The 17960-nt window shown below is 28.9% G+C and overlaps 1 protein-coding gene across 1 annotated transcript; it reads right to left on the minus strand.

Annotated features, from left to right (window-relative positions):
- Positions 1-9811: 9811 nt before the first annotated feature.
- LOC102670210 (uncharacterized) lies at positions 9812-10710 on the minus strand. Its single transcript, XM_006573509.4, has one exon. It carries the CDS (start codon positions 10612-10614, stop codon positions 10048-10050), a length of 567 nt encoding a protein of 188 aa, XP_006573572.3. The 5' UTR covers positions 10615-10710; the 3' UTR covers positions 9812-10047.
- Between the last annotated feature and the right edge of the window lie 7250 nt (positions 10711-17960).

Consider the following 17960-nt stretch of genomic DNA (forward strand, 5'->3'; position numbering starts at 1 on the left):
ATATATACTTCATTGCATTTACTATCTTTATTTCATGAATTTGGTCCTTAATTCACCATTTTAATTATGCAATTTGTTTTGGTATATGATTCTATATTTTTTTGGTATACCTAATTATGTATATTTTGTTTATTCATTAACTTTATCCAATATATAAACAAAATGTTGACCTATATATTTCAATTGCATAGTTAATTAACAAAACTAACATTAATTTGAATTATAATAATACGTACTAACGTTATCACTTGTGTCATACACAATTTTTTTTTATAAGGATGAAAACTAAAAAATTGCAAACTTATAGAAACTAAATGATAATCATATTTAAGTCTACTTTACTTAGAGATGCATACTATTCTGCCCAATTCCTATGGTGTCCTCCAAAAAAAATATATGTTTGAATATTATAAACACTAAGGAAATTATTTTTTCTAAAACAATATTTATGTTTGAATAAGAGGTTTATTTTCTTAAATAAAGAAGTATTAAGTTTGAGTTGTGTGAATGAAAAAATAAATATTTTGATAATTTTATTTTTTTTAAATAGATTCATGCAACCACGTGTTAACTTAGTTGGAGTTCCAAAATAACTTACGGATATCAAAGGTCTCAAATTAAAATAAATTGAATATTGAGAACTTCTTAACTTGATCATCTTCAATTAATTGAAATTTAAAGTAACTTTAATATCAGTCTCATTAAAAATAAATAGCTCTCCAATCACTAGGTTTATTATACATTTATACTTAACAAATAGGAAGAAGTTAACAATTGAGTAGGTGTGACTTATAAAATACATGCATGTGGCAACTAAAATATAGTTGTTCCGTGTTTATTGATTTCTTATATACGGCGTAACGTTTTGAACTACTTATATATTCCTTCCCTCATTTGATTAATCATTAACTTGCGAGTCTTTTTTTTTATTACGGGATTGATATAAAGTAATCTTAGTATAAAATAGTGACTAATTTTTATTAAAAACTATGAGTATAAACAATATTTTTCTCTTAAGATAATTTATTTCATACCTAAAATTAGAATTTAAATTCTTGATTAAGAAATACAAATTTATTACTTATCCCTACAATTGTTGGTCACTGTTATTACTATTCTTAATAATGGATGCATTTATATTTTGTATATACTCTTCTTTTGTAGAACTTATGTGCAGTGGTATTAGAAGTATTTGGAGCATCATTTTTAATTACATCTACTGTTTTAATTTGATAAATTTTGTCAACTTTTATTGTGACTTATTAAAGTAAAATTTAAATTTAATAAAAATAATACCAAAATATTTATAATACTAGTTAAGCCTTTTCTTTTTATAATCGTTATAATTATTTATTAGCTGTCAAAATATCGCTATAATTATTTATTACATACAAATATTTCAACTTTGGTTATTTTAAATTCTTTTTTCTAATTTTTTATTTTATTTATTTTATTTGAACTACTTATACTAGAGGCAAATAAGAATAAAACTATTAGTTTTATAATTAAAGAGAAACCATTTTGATCAGTAATAGTTATTTCAAAATATTTTTTTGTTTCAATAGATATAAAAAAATAATGTATATATTTTATTAGTATTTGTATAAATAAAAAAATACCAATTTATTACTGTGTAGTATACAACTAGATAGTTAAGGTCATCCACATCGGTGATTCTCTCGCGGTACATTCAAGCAAGAGAGGCGGTGTTATTTCAGCATCAAGGCATTAGAGTAGAATCCAATTTAGGTTTCAGTGCTTACATATCAGCACCTCTACAAAATTAACTTTGATCTGACATAGACATTTTAAGAGATCAAATTTTAATTTTTTTAAGACCAAATTATAAACTAATTAAAAATTAAGATGAAAGACCAAAAGTGGAATTTTATTTTTTTATAATAAAAAATGTAAGAGATAAACAATATTGTTTTGTGGCTATTTTAAATGTTAAAATTAATTTATTATAAAACTTTAATAAATGATTTTCCATCTAGATTTTTTTTTAAATGACATGAGTATTAATGACATTGCACTAAAATATTTTAATTTAGCTTAAAGTTGTAAAATTTCTACACACACGACCGTAATTATATATAAATTCTAAGTTAAAAAAAAGATTAATTTTTAAATATAAATCAAATCATATCTTTTAGTGCACACCAAAAGAACATATATATTAATTTATCAAGGGGAGAGAAAGTTGTAAAAAATCAATTCTATCGATCAATGGATTGAAACAAAGCAATAAGACAAAAAGAAAAAAATAAGTATTTTAAATCGATGTATTATTCAATGGCCATAATTACAAAAGTCACGTAGAGAATCCTTACATCTAAAAAGAATAGTTACATCCACACGTAATTCTAGTTTTATTCAGTACACATTCACACGTAAATTAATCTGAAGGCCTGTGCGTAAGTGAGGGTTCGTAAAAACAACATTCAATGGCATCCGAATATTGATCCTTGGGATGGAGAATATTTAACTATCTAAGATTTCTCCGTAAAAAAAATTAAAAAACTATCTAAGATTCCAAAAAAAAAAATTATTTGACCCACGACACTATTAATTATTATATATAAATAATAATTCTTATTGTTTTAGTTTGTTTAAAAAATCAAATTAACACTATAATAAATTATCATTAAGCATTAACGAATTAGTATGGACTATGGAGTTTTTTTTAGAGAAAGTATGGATCACGGTAGTTGTTTCAATTTAATTAGGAAACTTAATTTTTAGTCCTTAATATATAGTCATGCAATCACCTTAAAAAAATACTAACAAAAACACATTGATGAAAAATTAAAGCATGTGATTTATTGCTATAATTATAGCAATAAAATTTATAAGGTTATCAAGACAAATTTATATATACATCTTATGATAGAATGTGTTCATATGCTTATTGAACCAAAATATCATAAGACTTAATCAAACACATGAGTTATAAAATTCTCAAACGCTCTAATAGCTAAGTCTTTGGTCAGTGAATTTACAAATGTTTTTCTCAACATCATGATCAATTTAAGTCTAAAAAGTTGTAAAGACTAGAACGCAATCCACATGCATCTAGGTGCTCATGATAGACCAATAGTAAAAGTGATCACTATGGGCTAAATTAAGAAACTCTAACAAATTATAATATTTGACATTAATTTAATTAATCTAAGTTTCACAAAATAAGTGACTATATATGCAAATTCAAAGACAATTAAAAAATTCATTAATTTTCTACTTGGATGATATAAACACCTAGCTTAAATAAAATCATACTTTAGATAATGCGGCCACAAAATGTCAATAATGAGCAAGCACTTACACAATTAGTCTAAAGATAAAAATTATAAATATCTGACTGATACCAAATTATACTCAATAGGAGAATTGTTATCATAAACACCTTGACAAGGTAGAAAATTATACTTGATAGGAGTATTGTATTTATAATATACTTATAAATTGTGATAAAAAATGTGAAGTTTTATGTAAAAAAAGATATACAACATAATTGTATGCGAAAAGATTAATTGTGCAATTCTCAACAAAATGACATTGACATCCACTAAAGATGTCTACTAAAATATAATGAATTTTATGTATTTCAACAGAATAAAATAAAAATAAATATCAAAGTCCTTTTAGAATATGTCATATGATCATTAAATATGCATAAGAATATATGACAATACAAATTTGATAAATTTCTAATAAGTAACACAATGTTATATGCACTCACTAATCCTCTATGTACCAAAATAAAATTGAGATTCTCACTAGAGCCTACTAGTATTAACATACTCTAATAATAGTGGGATCATAACTCTCTAAGATAATACCCAATGTGAATCAAAACTCACTATTTTCTCTCTTAAATAATTAAGTACTAGAGAAAAGTAAAGTAAAGTAGGATTATTGATAGAAGTGGTTAAAAAATAAGAATATGAAGCCCAACATACAATTCATTTATCATAACGTAGTTTTACAAAAGGATTTTAATTATAGTTAATCACATGTTAATCTCCAAAGAATATTGATCATCAAAAGGATCACGTTAATAAGGTAGCCTTTACTTTAGAAACATGAACGACATAAAAAAATCCCTAAATTTTGAAATAGAATATTGGATCATTTGCAAAGTTTTTAATTACTCACTAAGACATAAACTCTATAATAATAGACAATATCCGCACACACACTTGAGTGCAAAATTTAGTTACACGCACCGAAAGTACATAAGGCCTATGCTTAATAAATATTAAGGATATAACAACAAATGGTCTTTAACTCTCATCACAAATTAAAACGGACATGGGTTTATCTATATATAACAAATTAAAGCATATAATTTCAACAAAATTGCAGTTTGAAAAACTATCAACACATATCCAAAATATAATATAGAGAAATTAATCTCTTCAAATTTGGGATTTTCATATTGTCTGAACGAACAAGAATAGTCCACTAATAATATATGACAATATAGAGTTATCACACAACAATATTCTATAAGAGATTATCACAAAATCTTTAATGTAGATTCTAACAACATTGAATATAGATAGTATGTGACAAAAAAAATCATTTTATCAAGACAAACATGATTGTTCATGTATGAGTAATTAGGCATTTTAGAAAGAGATCTTGTATATCAACATATTACTTTCAATATTTAAGATTCTTCCCGTTGATAAAGAAAGATAATTGACTTAATAATTTTAAGAAAAATGTTTAAAGAGCTAAACAAAATTTAACTATTTTTTATCACACTAAAATTATATTTAATATTATATCGATAGGATATGTTTACTACTCACATGATGATGACAATATGTTACTATAAAATATTCCATTAAACCAATTTGCATTGCGATAGAAAAATGCAAAATTTTAGAATATTAGATTGCATAAAGAAAATGTTCAATTAATAAAAGGTGAGACTAGCATGGAACAATAAAGGAAATATTTAATGTCCGTAAACATTTAACAATTGACACTCTTACCTATTTTTGAAACAACAAAGAGCTAGACTTAAAAATATAATTAAACATTTATATATAATATGAGAAATCATGCAGATAGTTTGATAGATTGCAGTATGATAGAGAATTAGTTATTAGGATTTCAATTGGAAACTTCCTAACTAGTGTGGTCGTGTAGAATATAAAAAAAAGTAAATTATACTGACACATTGAGTTTTTTGAAATTACAAATATTTTTTTTTAACGTTTAAACAATCTCTCATGAGATACACATGCATCTGGTGTGATAATTTTCAAATAATCAAGAAAATTGATGTGATGTACAAGACTGTTAGTGTAAAGATTTTTAAACAATTAAAGAGATTGGTGCATGAATAAATAAATAAGAGATATCATGAGCAATCTGAATTATAATTTGAAACTTCTTCAACAGAAATCCATACTTGAACCTCTTTACCCTTATCCATTGATCCCCTGTGTAATCTAGAGTCCAAAATTCATCAAACGTTGGTTAATTTTTTATGAAAATGTTGCTGTCGAAGCCGTTAAAATAAGCTAATCAACTTCATAATTTGTGTTGACATCACAGATGCATTCATAATAAGGTCATCGTAGGTTTTTGCGAAATACAATGACGTTCTTTCTCTCTGTCTTTTTTTAATGTACTCTTCTCTTTAAGGTTGAAGAAAATCTTACACCTAATTTTTCTTGACAATATGGCAGCCATTAAAATTATATGTGGTAGTGGACTATCTGTCGTATTTCTTTTATATGTTTTTGATGTGGATCATATTCGTCGTAGTACAACTTGGGCTTTTCTTTTAGCTTATTCACCCGTCAAAACCAACATCTTTTGTTTTCACACACATCTAACTATCATTTTTCATGTTTTTCTGATTTCCTCTCATTGTCCCCGAATAATTTTGTTTTTGTTTTATCAGCAAAAGGGGTTCTCTGGATGATAATTAAAACCAAAATCATTGAAGAGTACTAATTCCTCCAACAACAAAAAAATCATTGAAGACTAAGTATGCCATGATCTGTAATCATGATCAAAGTATAAATGAAAAAATTATAGTTTTAATCACATAATTCGATTAATAAAATTTAATAACATTTCTAATAAAAAAATATATCATATTTAATTAAAATTAGCAAAAACATATCTATAAAATATGTTGAAGGTAACTTTAGTAATAAACAAATATCAGGATTATATGAAAAACTTTTTCTATCATCAAATTATATTTAATATTTATATATAATTTTTTTCATATAACATTATCAAAGTTACCTTGTCATAACTGAAAACTACTTTTTTTTCTCTCTCGATTTTGCAACATTATTATGGATATGCTAATTAAAACATTTTGGCAATCAAATTTATCATCGATGTATTCGTAAAAATTTAGACTTAAGCAATATGTCAAAATAAACAATAGTTTGCATATATAATATTGATAAATATTAATAAATCATAAAAGTATATTTTAAAGAAAAATTGAAAAGGATATATCAATCAACATATTATAAAACTAATAATTCCTTACAGTCATATATATATATATATATATATATATATATATATATATATATATATATATGAATGAGATTCACTTACTTTAAACGTAAATTTAAAAATTTATTTTCAATATGAACTCTTTATTTTATATTAAATCTGTTTGAAATAAAGTTCCATATCGGTTAACAATATGACTTTATAAGTGAGGGACAACCCTCACCCCTTGAGCTAACTTTTGAGGTTGAGTTAGGTCTCTCATATATATTTATATTAAATCTGTTGGAAATAAAGTTCCATATCGACTGACAATAAAGTCATATTAGACTTTATAAGTGAGGGGCAACCCTCACTCCTTGAATCAATTTTGATCTTGGAACCACACTTCCGCTAGTCCTAATTTTGTGGTGACAAACATCCACCATTTGTTGTTCACGCCCTGAGCCCACGAAGTGCTTGGCGTGAGGAAGTGTGTTGGAAATAATCCAAGTTCCACTTCGGCTAAAAGTAATCCAAGTGAAGGGCAACCCTACCGATTCTTCACCACCGAAAAATAGATTACATTTCTCACCTTTTAGAAGGAAATTAAAATTTTACATCTTTGTTTAAAATTTTATTTTAAAATTCCAAAAATTTAAATTTTTCATAAAAAAACATTTAAATAATGAATTTTAAATTAAAAAATTTTAAATTTTCTTGATAAATTATTTTTTCAGTCAAAATTTTTTATGCAAATGACCTGGGATGGTGACAAAATGAGACAAGAAAAAGAGAAATCCGATTGCTTGATGACACCTGTAAATTAGGTCCTTTGCGCTTGACACAAAACTGCAAGTTATGGTTTGTGTTAACATTTCTTTGTACAATAATGGGTTAATCGGCAGAGCAAGTGCGCAGTGAATAATTACATAAGTATTTATATATTTAGCTTGCCAAACCTCGTTTTGTCTCTTCTCATAACTATTGCTGGGCATGAGGATCTGCAGCTAAAAGAACATAATAAAATAAAAAGAGAATCATGCTTAACAGTTAGACTTGAAAGAAGAATCAAATAGTAAAGTGATGCACAAGAAAGGAATAGCGATTTTCGCAAAAAAAAAAAAAAAAAGTGGCGAAAAAGAGTAGGAACATATATATAATTATAAAATAACGTTTTTTTTAATATGTACTCTTGAATATTTATTGAGAAATATTAAATATAATAGTTATTAAATTATTTTAATTAAAATTCTCTAGATCATGGATGATGCATAGGCCAAAAATTTACGAGAATACAATTTTGTATTTTTATGAAATAATATCTTTTTTAAAATTTAAAAATATAAGATGATACATTTAAAACCTAAAGGTTTATTATATTATATTCAATCTTGTTAAGAAAAATGAATAATAAGATTAAGCAGCATTACAATTGATACATCTTAACAAGTAACAAGTACTGGCTTGTTATTGGCATTCAAAAATAGAGAAGAATAGGGGCATTCAGCCCAACCAATTATTCCCATAGGATGAAACGTGGATTGGGCTACTGAACCATCAGGGACCAGCCTAGACAACAATGTAACCATACCATTATGAATGAATCTGACCCAAATTTGCCATAACCTACGGAGAACTAAGAACTTATCCAAGCAGGTAATAAAAAAACTAAACTATCATCAGCATAGTTAAACGGGTTTGATCCATACTTCATACTAAGAGAAATTACCAGGTAATCTTGAACTACCTATAGTACCAATCAATATATGTAGAAATTATAGGTAAATACTTTAAAAATTTGGTCCTATCGCATATATGTTTTGGAATTCCTGCTTAGACCAAATCAAGCATCAGCCATTCACGTCATATTCGGAACTTAATTCTATGATTTCTATCTCTTACTAGTTATTATTAGCAATAAGCTTTATAGTTTTCTATACCTCTTGTTTGCAATAAACAATTAAGGTGCAGAATAGGATCGGTATTGATTCCAATTCTTCCAAAATCCACATTATACTGATCCACCTGGATCCTTGGAATATATTCTTCTGGACAATGGATGGTTCCATTCCATTAGCATGTCATTGTAATTTCAACACACTTCTACTTTTTATTTCTCTTTTAATAAATTTATTTCAAACATTTAAACGTAATAAGATTTATTAAAAATAAAATATTTCTTATACTTTATATTTTTAATATAATAAATACTGTTTAAAATAAGATTTCATCGCTTTAAATCGCTGAAAATCAACTTTAAGTCTTCGTTTGGTATCATAAAGAAAGAGAAGAAAAAATAGTAATGGAAATAAAAAAATGCAAAAAAAAAAAATCTTTTTCCTTTGTTTGATAGAACATAGACAAGGAAGAAAAAAAACATATAAACTTTACCTAAAATATTCTATTGATCTATTCTTCCATTTTGGAATGAAAGGGAAAGAGAAAAAAGAGTCTATAATTAATAGTACATTGTGTATACGTAATATTTTTCATTCTTTCCAATTTTTACACAATCAAACAACCTTTAAAAAAAACTTACTAGGTCAGCCTAGTGGTAGGAAATTAAGTAGATACATCAAAACATAGGTTCAATTTTTATTATGGTCATTTTACACACACAAAATAAATAAATAAACTACAAAATTATTTCACTTTCTATTATTTTCTTAATTTCTTTCTATATATTTACTTTCTTTACTAAATCAAACATACCATAAACATCAATAATTCAATATTATCCTCTTCCCTTTATTTTTTGCAAGAGTAAACTTCTTTTTTTTTTTTTGTCCTAAAAATGTATTAGTCTTTAAAATCTCCTATTAATTTATGTAAGTTTTTAAACTTAATCACTTAATTCATTTTAGTATTTAAAATATACGTTGATATTATTACTTATGTAACACTTGAGGCATTATACCTTCATAGAGTTTTTAAAATTTCCTTAATTTTAAAAGTTAAGATCTCTCGCAAAGCAAGACGTAAATTATACGTACAGCAGACCAGCAGTACGTAATTGATGTATCAAACTATCGATTCTTCGGAGTTGCTCTAGCGCAATAATCGACCTACAAACTTAGATCAAGACATGAATTCCTCAAACTGAGGTGAGGTTGAGAAAATGAAAAAATAATAACAATAATAATAAAATAATGTGTAACTCATATTTTTGTATTCTATTTTTATTCAAAAATTTATTTTATTTTTTTCCACTTCATCAATGAATCTTCCCGAAAGAAAGAAAAAATAATAAAGACTACTGACATGAGGTTCTTGATGTTTAATTTAATTTTAATATAGTAGTAGTAAGTTACAGAATGTGGAGGGAAGAGAAGGAAGAAATGAACAGTGTATAGTGTAAACTGCAGTTGGGAGGTAGGTTGGGGGGGCATTAACACCAAATAGTGATACCAATATCTTAATTTCGCCTTACCCAAAAATCTTAATTAAAAGGAAATCAATCACCATCATAACCTAAGAAGGTGATGAGTTTTTTTTTATTTTAAAGCTCAGTTTCCTTAATTAGTTATTTTTTTGTTTCTGTTAACTAACTTGACTTGTTAATTATTAATTACAAAGCGAAATGGCCAAGGAGTCTTCTCGCAGCAACCTCATTTGATTTTCAATGAACGCCTCTATCGTGCGCCTGAACTCCTCGTTGCTCAGCTTATCCTGCGGATACGATTTTTCCCGCGCTTTCTCCGTCTCCGACCGCCGGAGTTCCCGCCTCGCCGTATCATTCCTTTCCTCGCTCTTCTCCGTCAACTTCTCCGACTGACTCCGGCGATAGAATTTTCCAAAGTTAGAATCTATTGCGGCGCCCGAATCATTGTCCGTACACGTGTCACTGATCTGGTGGTGCTCTGCCTCTATCACCGGAGAAGCAGAATTGGATTGGTCGAACCGGCGGGACTGGGCGAGGACGGCGGCGATGATGGCATTGGAGACGGCGAAGACAAAGAGAGGACTGCGGAGGTAGTCGGCGGAGATTTGGAGGGCGAAAGGGAGGCGCGTGAGGAACCACGAAAGAAAGAAGAGAGCGATGCAGAGTTCGAGAATGCGAAGCGTCTTCGCAACGCTGTTAATGATGTTCATTTTCTCTACTTTCAAGTTGCTCAAGTCTAATGCGTCCATGGCAATTGAATTAACAAAAAAGAGAGAGAGAATGAAGCTTTTCTCCTTGCACGTCTTGCTATTCTTATATACACTCTCTGAACGCTGCCATCGCCTTTTTTCTACAGTAATCATGCTTTTCTAAGAGCTAGTTAATTAATATCTTACACATGGATGAACCTCTAATCACATTTATATTTCTTAAGCTAACACCAAATCAAATATAATCTCCACTAAAGTTACTTTCTATGGATACAAGGGAGTCTACATTATCAATTTAACATTCTTTTTACACTTAATTTAAATTCTTATTCCGTAGTATATGAATGGAATAAATTACTTTTACTGGCAAAGACCGCATAAATGGATATCTCGATTGGACGTGGCTAAAGAACAAAATATTTATTAATTTCTCTAGTTTAATTAACAGGAAAATCGCAATTGATGGATAAAAAAATGAGGATAAAATATATTTTTTTCTTTCTTGTATATTTTAATTAATTACTCCCAATTTTTATTTGCAGTTTTTTTTCTCCCCCGGTATAACCTAACCGTACGGTAACGATGATAAGGTGGTATGATGGGAACTTGAAAACTGTGGTCAAACATTGACTTATTCCCGCCATGCAGTCTAAGGAAAGAATCAAAACTGCTCCAAACCTCTCTATAACTGGCGTACCAAAATTAAATTATCAGACCTGCTGCAATCTACTCCTCAGTTTTCAGTATCTTTTATTTTGCTCTTTTCAATTCAAAAAGTGACTTATTCGTTTAAATCGCATTTTTATATTTAGGTTCCGTGTTGTTGCACCTTTTTACTTTTGGATTTTGAGTTGGAATATCGATTAATTGATTTAATTCTTTAGCAAACTGTTTTTATTTTTCAAAGTCAAGAAGGAAAATTAGTTTAGACTCGAGAGAATACAAACTAACAAAGGTTGAGAGGGAGAGTGAAATACGCTTTATCAAGAAAAAATTAAAAAAAAAAAAGAGTGAAAATAATCAAAATATGCGTGAAAGAGTGGTGAACAAGACGTGGCCATTTCGCGTGAGGCGATGTATCAGTGTAAAGTACCGTCCATGCTCGTGCACTCTGAGGTCTGGTCTGATCTACTCCTTCCTTGAACACCATTGATATTTCCGTGTATTTATACATTATTTAATACTCTCTTTCCGTTTATTTTTTTTTATTCTTTTCTATCACATTTTAAAAAAAAATTCCACAACCTACTCCTCAAATAAATAAATAAATAAGTATATGTAATTTTTCTTTCTTAAAATGAAGGTTTTTCAATAAAAGACTCGAGAGTGTTCCGATTCAACTTTTCAACTCACACCCTTGTTCGTGCCATGTGGTAACATTGTGTGCAATTGGGTTGAGATTTGAGACCAAGGCACACTAATTAATCACGTCAACAAACCTCCTCTTCATTGTGCACACACAAAAACCAATCATCTATTTGGATCATTTTATATCTTAATTTTTTAATTAATTAAATATTTTTCAATTGAATAAATTTAGCTTTGCTATCAACTTTTTACTTAATCTTTTATTTTGTATTTTTTCAAATTGAAACAATTAAATTATTTAAAATCTTTTACTTCTCAAAATTCATCAACCAAAATATCAATTTTCATAAAAGAAAATAAAAATAAAACTCAAATTTCCTTTTCGAATCTTAATTTCACAACTACACATCTACACTATTATTTGATCACTTGCCTCTAGTTGGGTGAATACATGTTTCTCCCGAACAAACTTTATTCACTTTCCAAACTGGAACTACAGTTTGTATCTATAGAATAGGTAGCAAACACATATGTAGCACCCTGCTGTAAAAAAACAAAAAACAAATATGCAGCACCTATATAATAATAAGTAATAAAACTGGTTTTTTTTGTCCAAAAATGCCAAGGCCAAACAGGCTCAGGTAGGGAACAAAAGGCAGCAGCTAGTGTAGCCCAACATTGCACAAAACTAATTATTTTGGTGTATTTAAGTTTAGGAATACGATTACGATTAAGATTATCAACCCACGTCAATTATGATTTTTTGTTTTAATCACGCTCCGTATTTTCAATGTTATAATTGAATTAATATCCATTCAGTGTTAGGAAAAAAAAAGAAGTCAAATTCTATATGTTCTGAACTGGGCTATTAATCCATAACTAACTTTATTTCATTCTGACATAACTACAAATCAGATAAATATGCATCCTGACTACAATAAATCGTAACAAACATCCCCAATCAACAATTGACTTTTCGCAAACGCCTTACGCTCAATTCTCTAAAGCCCTAATAGTGTCATAGAGACATAGGCTATGTGTCTTACAAGTTACAACCACTTATTTCAACATACCACAAGAAGTATTAAAGGGCTTTTTTTTCCACCACCCAACACAACTTCTTCTACCCCCAAAATAATAATTAAAATTTCAACCTTACTCGTGTTTACTTCTTCTTTTTCTTTTGTTTGTTGTTTTTTTTTCTTCGTACACATTTCTCTGTTTTGTTTTGGCTAATTTTGTTTTGGCTAAGTTCATCATTCTTTGTTGTAGTTAGTTTCGTTAAGGTGCATTGTCGTGGTGGTTTGGAGAGATATGGATACTCACGATGACAACGACAACGACAGCGAGAAGCAACACCACCAAAAAAATGATCCACAATATGGTAAAGATGAATGGAGGGAAAAGACTTGTGGCGGTGCAATAGGGAGGACTAAGTGAATGTTGTGTCATGAGGGAGGAGATAGGTGTATTTGAATTTTAAGTGAAAGGTAATTTGGTCATTTCACTTTAATTTCTGGGTGTAGAAAAAAACCCTATGTTGCAGGAAGAATAACTTGTTATTAAAATGGATGCAACTTGGTGTATGAGTTGACTTGACCTTTGAAAAGGGAAAAGACTCGCGGTGGTGCAACAGGGAGGACAAGTGAATGTTGTGTCACGAGGGAGGGGATTGGTGTATTTGAATTTTAAGTGAAGGACAATTTGATCATTTCACTTTAATTTTTGGGTGCAGGAAAAAAAAAACCCTATGGTGCAAGAAAAATAACTCATTATTAAAATGGATGCAACTTGGTGTATGAGTTGACTTGACCTTTGAAAAACCCGAACATATTATAGTTCAACTCAAATCCAAATTTTTAATAGCTTGGTGTTCGGCTAGCTCATTGGCCCAATTTGTTTATTTACTTTTTTTATAATTGATAAAATCAAAATGGTAAATTTAAAAGTACACGTGTCCTTAATATCTATCTTCAGGATAAAATTCCATATAGTTGAGTTTTTTTTTTTTTTAATTTTAGCACTTGCTTATACAATATATACACTATTTTTATTTTTTATTATTATGTAATATATATTGTTATTTTATAATAAAAATGATAAATTATTTTTGTTTTGTTTATAGTGATTAATAAATCTTTTATTGATTACTTATATAAAGGTTAATTTTTTAAAAAAATTATATTTTAAAAAGTGCGTGGCCCATGGCCAACCTGTTAGGCCTAAGACTTACCAAATGTTGGGCTAGCTAATTTTGAAGTGCCATTAAATTGGTCCAATTTGACTCAACCCAAAAAGTTGTTGTCAGTAGGATGTGGAAGCAAAGTTTTCTAAGTTTATTTTGATAATGTCAAATACTCAAGTCAAGAATCAAGAATCAAACAAGTTTTAAGAATCAAAGAGTCGTTCAATCAAGAATCAAGATTCAAGTGAAGATTCAAGAGAAGACTCAAGATATGAAAGAACTTCAAGAAAAGCATCAAGAGAAGTATAAAAAGATTTTTTCAAAAAAAAATATTGAATAGCACAATTTGTCCAAAAGAATTTTTCAAAGAAAAATCTTTTACCAGAGTTTTTACTCTCTGGTAATCGATTACCAGAAGGCAGTAACCGATTACCAAAATCCTAAACAGTTTTATAATTGTTTTACAAAGTAGTAATTGATTACCATGGGTATGTAATCGATTACCAATGTTTTTAAACGTTGGATTTCAAATTTCTAGAGTCACAACTTGTGATAAAACATTTTCAAACTTATGTAATCGATTACACAATATTTGTAATCAATTAATAGTGTTTCTAAACGTTGGTTTTCAAATCTAAACATGAAGAGTCACATCTGTTGATGTGTAATTGATTACACTATAACGGTAATCGATTACCAGTGATTGATTTTGAAAAATAAATTGCCAAAAGTCATAATTTTTAAAGTAACTAGTTTTTGAAGATTTTTTTTTAAAGAGTCACAACTTTTAAAGTGATTAGTTTTCAAAAGAGCCACAACTTTTAAAGTGACTAGTTTTCAAGAGAGTCACAACTTTTAAAGTGACTAGTTTTGAAGAAATTGTCAAGAGTCACAACTTTTAACTTGGTTTTTCAAGAACCATCAAATGACTATAAATATGTGATCATGGCACGAATTTTAAAAAAGAGAACTTTCTGATTCATTTCTCAACATCTTTCTAAGAGTTCTTTGTTCAATACTTTCTTTGTCAAGAAAAATTCAATGGTAAAAAAACTTGTGTTATTCTTTTGATTCCTTCCTTCTCCCTCTTGCCAAAAGAATTCAAAGAACTAACCATCTGAGATTTTTTTTGATTCCCCAAATAAAGAATTCAAAGAACTAGTCGTCTGAGAATTCTTTGCCCAAACACTGAATTCAAAGAATTAACCGTCTGAGAATTCTGTGTAAGAAGCGGGTAGCTTCTTGGTTGTAATTGTGAGCACAAGGGAGGGTACATCCTTTGTGGTTCGCTTCAAGTAGATGGTACATCTACTTGGTTGTTCAAAGAAAACAAAGGAGGGTACATCCTTTGTGACTCTTTGCTTGTAAAAGATTTTACAAGGTTATTGGAAATCTCAAGAACTGTGGGTTGTTTGGGGACTGGACGTAGGCACGGGTTGTGACCGAACTAGTATAAATCTTGTGTTTGCTTTCTTCTTCCCTACACTCTTTACTTTTCCGCTGTGCACTTTTTATTTCCGCTTTACTTTTGTCTAAGTTATTATTTCTGTTATTTACTTTCTCATAACTTAGTAGTAAAGCTTAATTGAATCTAGTAATATTAAGAAAGATAAATTTTAATTAGTCAAGACACATTATTAATTAATTCAACCTCTCCTTCTTAATTATTCTGAGGCCTCTAATTTCATTTGTACTTATACTTTGGGTTTATGTTTACTTAAGAGATACTTATTACATGTTTAATTATTTCGTGTTTTTTTTTCTCTTGGTTTTTAATTTACTAGTTTTGCTTGATGTTGAAAACCACTTTTTTTTTCTTAAAAAATGTTTTTTTATTAAATTTAAAGTATCTATGTATATCGATGGATACTTGCAAATATAAAAAAAAATGATAGATAGTTTCCAAATGAATACCTGGTGGGTAAATGGACAAACGCAAATTTTCTCTAAATAGACGAGTAGCAAGTAGTTCCTACACATGCCTAATCTTATTCATTGTCATTCCTATAGCGTGCGATAGGCTAGGTTGAATGATTTGAGCTGACCCAAATTGATAATCATCCATAAGTATGGCACCCCTTAGTAGTAGGTGCATAAATCATGTTGAAACTCTTAACCATCATGTTATATTCCAATGCCTATAAATACAACTGGATTCTCTTACTTAGATATGTATTTTCTTATATTTTATCATATTACTCTACTAGAATCTCACTTAAGTGACAAAGTATCTAGGGCTGGTCTTGCATTTTGTAGGCCCACGACAAAATAATAAATATAAGCCTCGGCAAGTGTACCAATTTGTCACAAATAGTAAAGTTAAAATGAAAGTCCAAGTGTCGAATCCATAGGAGTTTTGGTTGTACTTAAGTGATGCAAACTCAATTATTAAACAATTAGAAGAGAAAGAAAAGATAGAGAATTGTAAGTGTGAAAGTTAGAGTAAGAGAAAAAGAAAGAGATAACAATAAAAATAAACAATAATTAAAATGTGATAATGTTGGAACCTAGTATGTCAAACCTACTTATAACGCAATGTTAATAATTTTCTCTATCTAATGAAATCCATGTTTTCACCCACATCTACTAAGACACTCTATCTTTGATTTTTCGCACGAAGAGCCTAGTTTATTTATTCTTTCCCCCAAATTTCTTTGCAAAGATAAAAATAATAAACCGCATTAAGATAAGAGATGCAAAAATTGGGCAAAACAAATATCAATCTATTTCTAACAATGAATTTATTTAGATACCATTCCCTAGTTCTTTAGAAAATAACCATTTTTCAATGAATTATCCTCTAAACACTATATGGATGATCAGGTCATAATAAACAAAAAAGTACAGGGAAGAATAATAGAAACTGAATTGCATTAAATAGATAATAGATAATAGACAGAGTTACATTACAAGAGTTTGTCTGCCAGACTTCCAACAAAGGGGGTGTAGCCTCTCATTGCCATGAGAGATTTTACACTTCATGGGCTAATATGGATGGAAGAAGGGATTGGATGACTAAAATAAAGAAAGGGGGAAATGGCTAAGAATGAGGGTTTCCCCTAAGGGATAGACTCAAACTTTAGATTTTTTTCACTAGAGAGTTGTGAGACTCGGTGTGTCTTTTCCTTTTGCTTCTTACTCCTTTTATAGGCTCAAGGTAGCTTACTTTTTACGCTAACGCTTAGTGCGGGTTTTCACACTAAGCTCGCCTTTGGGCTTCCTCGTGGGCCTTCTTCGCGCTAAGTCTGGATTGCACGATGAGCGGACCGTCCAATTCTTCTTCAAGGTTTTTTCTTCAGTTTTGCATCAATTTCCTCTAAAACACTTGAAATCTTCTTCTTTTGACTTCTACTAATAAAAAAATGCAAAGATATTAATTTCTTCATTATTTCATTAAAAACAATAGTAAAGTGAAGAAATTACAATCATTATTAGCCAAAATCAACTATCAAGTTAACTCAGATTTCGTAGTTATCAAGTCTTTTACAACTTTTTTCTTCAATCAACTCCTATATTATTCTCCATCATTGGCGCGGTTGTTACTTCACTCATCACCTATAAAACAAAATACACAAATTATAGTGAAAAATGATTTCTTCTAACGTTTCGAGATGCAAAATCATTAATAATAACATTAACATCTATATTTCTAACATCTTTTTCAATAGATAAAATTGCTAAATCATTCAACCTTTCTTGTGACATTGATGATCTCAAATAAATTTTTATTAATTTTAGATTTGAAAAACTCATTTCAGTTGATGCTATAGTCATAGGAACAATAATAATATTCTATAAGCAATTGACACATTTGGATAGCAATCCACAACTTTGACAAACTCAAGAATTGCAATGGATGTCATTAAGTTATCAGGCAAAGTCATTTGCAACA

This window comes from Glycine max, chromosome 1 (assembly GCF_000004515.6).
Source record: "Glycine max cultivar Williams 82 chromosome 1, Glycine_max_v4.0, whole genome shotgun sequence".
NCBI classification, from domain to species: Eukaryota; Viridiplantae; Streptophyta; class Magnoliopsida; order Fabales; family Fabaceae; genus Glycine; species Glycine max.